General features: G+C 56.0%; 1 protein-coding gene across 4 annotated transcripts; it reads left to right on the top strand.

Moving 5' to 3' along the window:
• The first annotated feature begins 615 nt into the window (after positions 1 to 615).
• On the top strand, positions 616 to 10,480 carry PTMA (prothymosin alpha). Of its 4 annotated transcripts, none has more exons than XM_080623877.1 (5): positions 616 to 918; positions 5,093 to 5,164; positions 5,845 to 5,941; positions 8,516 to 8,589; positions 9,002 to 10,480. In XM_080623877.1, the coding sequence occupies exons 1-5, from the start codon at positions 874 to 876 to the stop codon at positions 9,047 to 9,049; spliced, it is 336 nt and encodes a 111-aa protein (XP_080480003.1). In that variant the 5' UTR covers positions 616 to 873; the 3' UTR covers positions 9,050 to 10,480. The 4 variants fall into 4 exon arrangements, with proteins under 4 accessions (XP_080480003.1, XP_080480005.1, XP_080480004.1 ...); XM_080623879.1 differs by having other exon boundaries at positions 5,845 to 5,935; XM_080623878.1 differs by having other exon boundaries at positions 5,848 to 5,941.
• The last annotated feature ends 215 nt before the right edge of the window (positions 10,481 to 10,695 follow it).

A 10,695-nucleotide genomic window follows, 5' to 3' on the forward strand; every position in this document is an offset into this window, starting at 1 on the left:
GGGCGGTGGGGTGGCCCGAGCGCGTTTTTATTAACTGTAACATAAACGTACGGGTGGGAATCCCGCGTTTCCGAGTGGCAGCGGCCGGCACCCCCTGCGAGCTCGGCTGGCCGCCCCCTCCCACCGTTCTCCCGCGGGCGGCTGTTGTGGTGAAACTTTCCGCGCCGCTAAAAACACGGCGCGGGTTGCGGGGACACACACACACACACACACACACGGGTAACCCCCTCGGCAGCAACCCCTCGACGGTTCTCCGGTACCACCCGCCCGCTCCTGCACTGCGGGGTGCAGGGAGGCGGTGGGGGGCAGCACCGCTTCTCCCGCATTGCTATTATTATTATTAACTCTTATTATTTTCCTCCGCTTCATGGGCGGGCGAGCGCGCACGCCTCCCGCCCCTCCGCAAGCATGCGGAGCGACTGCGGCGCGGGACAGAGACACACACACGTTGGGGGGGAATGAATTCCCTCCTGCCTCCCCGCCCGCCGCCTCACACGGCGGGGCGTGGCGGAGGCGGTGGAGACACGGCAGCGCGGAGGGGTGGGGATGGAGGGGGCGTGGCTCTCCCGCCCACCGACCCGGTCTTCAGCATAACGCTGAGACCGGACCCGAACTCATCGCCGCAGTGTCGTCGGGCGCCGGCTCCTGCCGCTTTAAGCGGCCTTGCCCATTGTTTGAGCCGCGGCCAATGGGAGCCGGCGGCCGCGGCGCGCGCGGCCAATGGGCGCGGCGCGGGGCAGCGCGCGCGCCGCCCCCCCCGTCTATAAGAGGGCCCGTGGAGCCGCGTGAGTCCCCACTGACTCGCGCAAAGCCATCTTGGCATTGTTCTGCCCGCGCCGCCACAGCCCCGCCACAGCCCCGCGCGCCCCCGCCATGTCCGACGCGGCCGTGGACACCAGCGCCGAGATCTCCGCCAAGGTGAGCCGCCCCCCGCGCGCCGCCGCCCCGCGCCGCGCCACCGGCTGCGAGGGTTTTTCTTCCCCAAACGTTTTTGGGTGTTTTTTCGGATATTTAAATATTTTGGGTTTTTTTTTTTTTTAAATTGTCTTTTACGCCTCGCTTTCCCCCTACCTCTTCTTCCCCCTTTTTCTCGTCCCCCGCCCCCGGTGGAAGTTCGCGGCGCGCTCCGCGCGGGGCCGCCGCGCGGAGCCCCTTGCGCCGTTTCTTTGTCTAGAGCGTGCGGGAAACGTGCTCGCTGCCCTCGCCGGTGTCGCCAGACGCGCCCGGGTCCGCGGCCCGCTCCCTCCCACCTTCCCAAGGGCGGCCGCGGGGCCGTCCCGCCGCGATAGAGCTCGGGGAGTGCGTGTGTGTGCGGGTGGGTGGGGGGGCACGGCTGTGGCTCGGCACCCGTGTGCGGCGGGGGATGGTGGCGGCGCTCGTCTCATTCAATCCACTGCGGGAGCTTGACAGCCCCGTCAAACTTGGGTCCCTCTCGGTCCCGATCCCTGCGCGGGCGTGGGGGGTGTGCGCCGGAGGGATTGAGGGGGAGAGGCAGTGACTGCTGTGGAGTTGTTGCCGAAAATGGGGGTGGGGGGCGGTTGCTATTTTAGAGTTGCACCCGATTGATGCGGGGAGGTTAATCGCTGGGTCGCTGTTGTCCCCGGAGGGATGGGGACTAGTCGCTATTTCGGAATTGCCCCCCCGGAAGAGGAGGGGAAGGCAGTAGCTGTGTCGGAGCTGCCCCGGTTGGGGTGTGTGTTTGTTTGTTATTTCAGAGTCTCCCCCGGAGGCGGGGGTAAAGCAAGGGGCTGCACCAGTGCTGCCCGGGGTGGGGGGGTTAGGGGGTGGTGGACAGTTGCTATTTTCGGAGCTGCCCCGTCGGGCGCAGCCCCCATGGCGCTGGGGGCTCGGGCCCCGGCTGAACTCCTCGCAGAGGGATAACTTTGCGAGTCAGTGCTGGGGGTGATGGTGAGCGGTTAGGGAGCGCTGGTGCCGGTCGGGAGAGGCTCTCCCCGGAGTCCCCGCTGCGGCTCCCGGTGCCCGTCTTTGTCTGCGAGCCGCCGCGGAGCGTCCCCCGGGGGCGCCGGTCTCCCAGGCGGGCTGCGTTCCCGTCGGGCCCCAGGCGGTGATGCGCTCCGTCGAGCCCCGGGGCCGAGGCCGGGAAAGTTGCGGGCGATCCTGACTCGGCCCATGCGTGTGCGTGGGAAGACGGCGGGAGATAGAGTGGTTGTGCCTGGGGGCCTCGTCCTGGCCCTGAGCCCCGTCCGGCACTGGTCCGTGCCGCTATCGGGGAAGCGGGGTTGGCGGAAAAAAACCCTCACGGGTAGGGGATTTGCGAAAAACGCCAACAAAACACCGTTTCTTAAAGATTTCGATTTCATTTCTGTTTCCCGCTCCCGCAGCCGTACACTCTCCCCCCCTCCGCTCCGGGACCGCTGCTCGGCTCTCGCTGCCTTCGGCTCCCCCGGCGCCGGGAAGCAGTGAGGCGGGTCAATCCCCATCCCTCCCCGGGGGAACTGGGCCAAGTCTGCCGTTAACCTTCCCCTGCCCTTTACAGCGTGGGGGAAGGGGGCCTCGTCCCTGGCTCGCCCTCAGAGGAGGGGTACGAGTATCCACGCTGCTAGGCGGGCGGAGGCGCGCACAGCGACAAGGTGACCCGCCTTTCTCCCTACCAATACCGATGTCGGTGGGGAAGCGCGGAGGCACCGAGGCCGTTCGCCTTCGTCCCTCCTTGCCGGCCGGAGCCCTCCCGGGAGACGGGGAGGGGGGTCCCGCCCCGCTCGGGCGGTGGCTCCGCGCCGAGCACCGCCCCCGTCCGCCGCCGGGCGCCCACCACGTGCGGCCCTGCCCGCGCCGCCCCCTGGGAGCGGGAGTCCAACGCCCCCGCCAGGACTACACTTCCCGTCATTCCGCGGGCGCCGGGCCGGCGGCCTGGCGGGCGGCCAATGAGAGGGGCGCGCAGAGTGGCGCGCGGTTTGAACGGCGGCCGGGCGCGTGGCAGCGCGGGGGGGCCCCCTGCCGGCGGGAGGCGCGAGCGGCAGTGGCTACTCAGCCGTCCCGGAGGGACGTATGTGTGTGCCAGAGGGATGGCTGCGGCTCCTTGCTGGGGCAGCTGCACACTCAGGCCTTCCTGTCGGGATCCCGCCTTCTATCGCGGCTGCGCGGGGGGCTGCTGGTCCTCACGCCCCGGGAGCAGAGCAGGGGCAGGCTGCCCAAACGGTTGGTGCATGACTAAACGAGAATTGTGAACAAACAGCTTCACCACACCTATAATTAGAGCTCTGTCAAAGCTCTGGAGCTGCAGCAGCACAGCCTTCTGTTTGGAGGCTGCTGCACACATCTGCCTATTTGTGTTGGACTGGACCAGGGGAGAGAGAGAAGCTGTGGCTCTCTCAGCAGCCCTATTGCTAGAACAAACTTCATGAACTGGCACCCTCATAGTCGTTAAACTGAGAGCGTCTTCAGTGGTGTGGGAAAGGTCATTGCTGGAGACTTGTTCAGCTGGTATCCCCCAGAATGAGCTGTTCCTTCACTGGGAGAATTGCTTATGTTTTGTGAACAGAACCACTGGGCATAGTGAGATATGGAAACTGACTGCTTGCTTTGTGCTGTGTGTAAGTTGGGAAATGCTTTGTTGCCCTTATGCCCGTGTGCCTGATGTGAGGCCATGACTGCAGAATGCATCAGTGCAACAGTGTGCGAGAAGTTACAGGGTTGTCATCAGTCTTCAGGAAATAGGGGAGCTACTGATTGTGTAAGACTAGGGTGGAATTGTGAAGGAAGTGGCCTGGGTTTTGAATGTGAGGAGGGAGCTTGGGTGTTTTGTTCTACTCCAGATTCCTGGGGTGCTGGTGTGATTAGGTGAGGCTTGATCAACAGGTGGAGTCACCCCAGAGCTTAGGGTGTCCTCAGTGTGCTGGCAGCCTAGGCACCAATGGCAACATTCTGTGTGCCCCTCTTGTTCCAAGGGGCTTAAGTAACTCCTGCCTGTCCCACCTAAGCAGCCTTTTGGGTAGTAGAAACCCTACCAAAACAGACTGAGAGTCATGCCAGCAGGGCCAGGGCCGTGCTGTTACCCACAGTGTTTCCACAAGGAAGTGATAGTGGCTTAGTAGGAGTGAAAGTGCCTGCAACACTGCAAGGCAGCTGGGAAGGGCGGGCGAGAGGAGGGGGTCAAAGCTGCTCATGCTGCAGCAGGGCAGCGAGGTGTGTTAAACACCATGGTTGCTGCAGAAGCCGGCTGTATGGCTAGCCTTGGGGAAGGGCCTCTCTGCTTTCCTTGGCTGAGGGAATGTTCCTTGTGCTGAAGGATCTTGCTCCAGCTGATGGAGGAACAGAAGGGGAGGAGGATGTGAGCAGAGATGCCAGTGTTAAATCCAAGTGTTCTTTATGCAGGAACATAAAGTTGGATCCTCAGCCTGTTTGCTGAGCGACTTGGCATGACATTTTGACAGTGCTCAACAGCAAAAACACACAAGCTCTCCTCTCGCTTTGCTCATGGTGATTTGAACCAAACCAGCCAGGCACGGCTCGTGGTTCAGTGTAAAAATAGACTTTTCCCCCACCCCATCCTGTTACACTTACAGCTGCGAGCTGGATCCTGGAGTCTCCTTTCTGCTGCTGCAAGGAAGACCAGGCGTGTAATATTTGCCGTCTGAATTTCCCCAGGCAAGGCAGAGACCACAGTCAGATAACAAGTCCCTGGGATTTGTTCCTGCTGTGAAGGTACTGAGCAGCTGTGGACATCCGTGGCCCTGGGGTGGCTGAACCCCTGTGTTGGAGGGGGCTGCTGGCTCTCCTTTGCATGGCAGGAGCTTTCGTGCACTGTGTGAAGATGAGCAGTCAGCCAGCTGTGCTGCTGTTGAGCATATGCAGGTGGCCAGTGCTGTGTGTTTGGGAGCTCAGAGGTGAAACAGAGCTGTCTCTTTTTTAGATAGCTGCTTTGTGGCAAGCCTGACTTGGATTGAGATTCATCCCCATGCTTTCCCATTCCCAAGAAAGAGTCAGAATGCAGTGACCAAATTGCAGAACAAATGGGTGTGAAAGGAAACCAGCTCCTGCCCTCTTAGACTGTTTTTCACACCTGGTCTGCAGCTTTTCTGACCCAGGCAGCTAGAATCAGAGTGACTTGTGCTATTTCTGCATCTTCCAGGATCTAAAAGAGAAGAAGGAAGTTGTTGAAGAAACAGAAAATGGCAGAGATGCACCGGCCAATGGCAATGCTGTGAGTATGGCTACAGTCTGCAGGGAGAGGCAGCCCTTACACCAATACTTCTTTTTATTTTCCTCTCTCTTCTCACTTTTTTTTCTTTGAGATTGTCCCCAGCCTTGCTGAGAGGGGACCCTTCCAAATGGCAGGACTGTGTAGAGCCCTTGAGCATTTGGTGCTTCAGGGTCAACAGACACTCCTGAACCTCCTGTGGGCAGTTCCTGTGTGCAGAAAGGAAGGGCTGGTCTTGGATCCCCCTCCCCAACAGCTGGGTGAGGCCATGTCCAGTACCACGTTCTTCCTAGGCACTGGGAGATGAAAAAAAGCCAACCCAAACCTGAGATTTACAGTGTTACAATTAGTTGAGTGGGGAAACACATTGGGTACAAGTAACGAGTTGGTTTCCTATTTTTAACATGCTGGGGAAATTCACTCTGCTGCATTTTCGTGTGTCACAAGAGCCTTTGCTTGGCCTCGAAGCTGCAGCCCCAAGTTGCTCTAGACTTGATTCTTCATGCCTGGGCTGTCTGCCTCATGTGGAGGAAGGCAGGAAGCGGGACGCGTGCCTGGGGCTCTGATGGGCTGGTGCTTTGCTTTAGGCAGGAAAGGTGGGGACGCACACTTGTGCTGAGCATCTCTTCCCCCTTCTCCCTTCCCCAGTGCATTTTTTTTAAGTGATGTTTTGTCTTGCCAAGGAGAACGAGGAAAATGGAGAGCAGGAGGCTGACAACGAAGTAGATGAAGAGGAAGAGGAAGGTGGTGAGGAAGAGGACGAGGAGGAAGAGGGTGATGGTAACTTTTCTTTGTTTCCCCTGCCCCCATCACACGGCTGCCTCCTGCCCTGCACAGCCGACTCCTGGGAAGCAGAGGAGAGCCGAAGGCAGCATCTCCCCCTCGCGGCTGCAGCCGGGCTCACTCCTTCCTCACTTGCCCGAACCACCAGTGCTGGGAGTGAAGTCAGTCTTGAATCCCTTCCAGCAGGTTGAGGGCAGATTCCTTCCTTCCTCCCTCCTCCAGCCAGACGGCACCGTACTGTGGTGCTGAATAAGCACATTAGCCCTTCCGTGCGAGTAGCAAAACCTGCCCTTAACTCCTGTGATCACAAAGACTGCTGCACAAGCAAGTGCTGGCCAGTGGGATGGGGACAGCCGTGGTGGTTATGTCTTGGTCCAGGCACAGAGGACAGATATCGCTGTCCTTGTGCACGGAGCTGCGGAGTAACATGCTGAGGAGCTGATGTGATCTGCTCTCCCAGCCATTTCTTGGGCTGGATGCCATGTGAAAGCTGGTGGAGGAACTTGTGGCTCTTTCTTCTCCCTTCAACAGGAGCTGACAGGCTTGCTTTGAACCTTCCCTGTCTGTGGTGTCCTGCATCTCCCTGCCCTCCCCTGCTTCCTGACCTGACCCAGCCCGGAAGTGGGTTTTGGCAGCAGCAACCAGCAGTGATTTGCCGAATCGCTTCTTGCTCTCCCTGCTATTATTCCTGTCCCACCCTCCCCCCCCCAAGATCTGCTTTGATGAATAATGTTTATTTTTATCACTCATTAGGGCTGAGAGAAAACCATTCTTATGCCAAAATGAACTTGGGGCCCTTGATTAGCTATTAGTGGGTTAATCTCCTCTAAGTTTTCGGTCTATGTGCTGACCTACTAACCTTTTGATTGGTTTTGGAAGACAGGGATAGGGCTGGAAATGTAATGACTGTTAGGCCAGCACCTATTCAGACAGTGTAAGCAGGGAAAGCTGCTGCCTCTGGGGTAGCACTTTGCTCTCAGCAGCCTTCTGTCTGCTGATTCAGTAGGAAAAAAATGGGAATTGTGGTCGGTCCTCTTCATACTTGGGATTTTAACGCTTGGGGACATAGCACAGTGTTGCCATGTGCTGTCCTGAGCCCATCTACCGCCATTTCTGCCCTGGGGGGGGGGAATACTTGCCTCTCCTTACCTGCCCTTGGACAGGAGGGGGGATGTGCATGCCACAGGCGTGTGTGTGGGGTGGAAGTGTTGCTTGGATACTGCTGTGACAAGCCTGGGGAGCTTCAGTCCCACGGTGCCAGGCCTGCTGTTCCCAGCACAAGCACAATTTGGCACACAGTGCTTGGAGGTGTTAACACCTTGCTGGGATCCTGCATGGGCTCTCGTCTGTCCATGCCTGCTGCCCTTGGGTGATCCCTGCCTGAGAGCTGCACTTGAGCTGCTGAATGCTGTAGGAAAGAGATTCCAGGGCAGTGACTGCAGCTCGTATCAGGTTGTTGTGTTTTGTTTGAGGTTTTTTTTTTTTTTCGATCCAACACTTGCAGCCAAACTCCATTCTGGAATTTGACAGCAGAGGGGAGCTTGAGGGTGTGTTTTTTCTCACCCTTGTCCCTATCCCATCTCATTATTTGCTTTGCTTAAAGCAGCTCAAAGAACTAAAAATGCTCCCAATCAGCTTGGCACTGTCACCTGACCTGCCCACTGGCGCACTGCATGTGATGGCTGCCGGGGTGTTGATCCATTGCTGGTAGCTAATCTTGGTCCTTCCGCCTGCATGGGCCATGCTGCCACTGGGCACATGCCGGGGAGAGGAGAGGGGAAGGGAGGATGGGCTGACCTTAATCCCCCCAGCTGTCTGTACATGTGGCTCATGGCCGTGGTTTAAAGCCAGCTTACTGGCCTTGATGCTCTAAGTTTTAGTAGGGTCTCCTGTTACACAAGAGACTCATCTTAGCAGCCAAGAGGTTGTTCCTCTGTAGCCTTTGGTCTTGTCCCCAACCCCACAAAACTGCACAAAGGTGGTAGACTTGGTTGTTCTGATCCACTGGCCTATTTGAGCTCGAAGTGGGTCAAAGCCCATAGCTCTGCTCATTCTCTTTTCTGGCTGCAAGATAAGTCGGTAACATTTGTCTGCTGTTCTGATAATTAGAAAGTGTTCTGACTCAGAACTAATGCGTTCTGGCTCTCTTAACTCATTAAAGATGGACTAATAGTTGCGAAGGGAAGCAGAAGTAATCTGGAGCAGTTGTGAGGAGCAGCCACTAGAAAGCGTTTTATACTTTTTTAGCGTGCATGTGTGATCTTGGTGCTTGTGGCAGGTGCTGGTTTTGCTGTCCTATTGCTTGCGCTACAAGCACAATGTGAGCCAGACTTGACACTGTTAATCCTTATTTCCTCTTGGGTGGGTCACGTCAGTGGGGGATGCCCTGAAATCCCCTGTGTCTTCAGGCTCTGCTCTCTGTGCCAACTGGGAAGATGGAATGCTGGGCATCACTGTGGGGCTGAGGCAGAATTAAACTCACTGGGAAGGTGTGTGGTCCTGTAACCTTCCAAGAGGAAGGTCTCAAGGGGGTCTTTCAAGAGGGTCTTATTCCTCCCTTTCTCCATGCAGGTGAGGAAGAGGATGGTGATGAAGATGATGAAGCTGAGGGAGCCACAGGCAAACGGGCAGCTGAGGATGATGAGGTAGGAAAAGCACCTGGCTGCCTGGAGCCACCTGTATCTTCAGAGGGTTGGAGGGGAGCTTCAGTGGTGCCAGGGGCCAGGCTGAGCTATGGGGCTGGAACACCTGCTTGTGTGCTCGGGTGCCTCTCCAAGGGTGTGGCCCAGTTCTCTTTATACACTGGCCTGGTTAGTGGGGGTGTCAGCTCTGGCTGTGCTGAGCTGCTGGCTCTGGTTGGGGAATCCCACAGTGCTCAGGGGCTCCTGAGCTGGCTAAGAACAGGGATTTTGCACAAGGAAAGTACTCTTGTATTTCCCTGTCCCTGTGGTGAGGGAGGGACCTGAAACCAGGCTGCCTACCCTGCTGTGGCTAATGCCAGAGGGCTCCCAGCCCTGCTCCCTTTCCCCTCTCCTGATGGCTTTGCTTTCTCTCCAGGATGATGACGTCGATCCTAAGAAGCAGAAAACCGATGAAGATGACTAGGCAGCAAATTTATTATGATTTTTTTTTTTTTTAAATAAGGAGGAAAACAAACCAACAAAAAAAGGCCAGCGCATCCTCTTCACCCTTGGGACCCCCTTCCCTCCCGTTACAGCCCTTTTCCCCCTCTCCGACACACACACAGCCCTTCTTCCTCCCTCTGCCGTGGTCATCCTCATCAAGTAGAGTGAACCCCAGCCCCAGCCCCCCCGGCGCGGCGCTGCCACTCAATGACCATATGAAACGATTTGCCCGTGAGCGGGGAGAGAACCCCCTTTCCCACAGACCCCCTCCCCCCAAGCACCAAAACTTCAAGGCCCTGCTTTCTTTCTTAAAAGTACTTTAAAGGAGAATTTGTTTGTATTTTTTATTTACATTTTATATTTTTGTACATATTGTTAGGAGGTCCGCCATTTTTAAGTGATCTCGGATTGACCAAAAGGGGGGCTTTGAAGTGTATATCTCTCTTGTTACCTATCTCTGACTTTACTTGTGGTGTGACCAGGCCCAAACCATTATCTCAAAGGAGAATAAAACAAAACCTTGTAAAAAAAAAAAAATTAAAAAAGAGACAAAAATGCAAAAAAAAAAAATTTACAATCTTATCTGAGCATTCCAGTAACTTTTTTTGTGTATTGTACTTTAGCTGTACCATAGATTGTGGTTTGTATGAGGTGGCAAGGCCAAAGATAAAAAGGTGTTTTTTTGTTTTGGTGGGTTTTTTTTTTTTTTTCTTTTTTTGGTTGGTTTTTTTTGGTTTTTTTTTCTGTCTATGAAGTTGCTGTTTTTGTTTTTTGGTTTTGTTTTTTTTTTTTTGGCCTGTTTGATGTATGTGTGAAACAATGTTGTCCAACAATAAACCGGAATTTTATTTTGCTGAGTTGTCCTAACAAGGCTGCCTCCCAACTGCTGCTTTTTGGTTTAGTTTTCATTTGGTTTTGGTTTTATTTGTTTCTTGCCTGCCTTCCTTTCTTTGCTTTGGACTCGGGCTGAGAAGTTAGGTTGAGTAAGAGTAGAGGCGTGCAGAGTGCTGATGGGGTGGGTCTGGGGGCTCTGGGCCCAGCTGGTGTCTGCAGCACAGGGCTGTGCTATCCCTGGGGCAGCGTGTTCTCATAGCTGTGCTCTGTGGGGTGCTGCAGCTGTGCCCCAGCATGATCTCCGAAGGGTCTGGCTGGTCTTGAGGAGTGGTAGGGACAGGTCAGGCCAGGCAACCACTGCAGATGCAGACTCTATAAAGGTGAGCTGGGGTGCGTGGATATGGGATGCTCAGTAATCCTGCTGTCCATCTACAACTGGACTTGGGGATTGTGTTGGGCTGGAGCAGTGGGCACAAGAAACCCATCCCCAAAATCTTTTCAGTGTCTGCTGTGGGTGAGTTATGCTCTAGTTGGATAGTGGGTGATACCAGGAAGACCCTGAGAGAGCAGTGGAATGTTGCATGAGACTGCCTCATCCCAGGCTGTGTTCAAGGCCAGATTGATGGGGCTTTGAGCCACTGGTTTAGTGGAAGGTGTCCCTGCCAATGGCAGGGGGTTGTAACTGCATGATCTTTAAGGTCCCTTCCAACCCATTCTATGAAATGCATCCCCTTCTGGGCTGTGTGAGGCAGCACAGGATTGTTTACAGCATCATTGGTAGCAGGGTAGGAT

Source organism: Psittacula echo (assembly GCF_963264785.1).
Source record: "Psittacula echo genome assembly, chromosome: 7".
Taxonomy (NCBI): domain Eukaryota; kingdom Metazoa; phylum Chordata; class Aves; order Psittaciformes; family Psittacidae; genus Psittacula; species Psittacula echo.

Bases quoted from the DNA above. Each gene is read 5' to 3' on its own strand.
- PTMA (XM_080623877.1), top strand. From the start codon at position 874: ATGTCCGACGCGGCCGTGGACACCAGCGCCGAGATCTCCGCCAAG. The intron at 5,942-8,515 runs GTAACTTTTCTT...TTCTCCATGCAG, and splicing joins CGAGGAGGAAGAGGGTGATG to GTGAGGAAGAGGATGGTGAT. The intron at 8,590-9,001 runs GTAGGAAAAGCA...CTTTCTCTCCAG, and splicing joins GGGCAGCTGAGGATGATGAG to GATGATGACGTCGATCCTAA.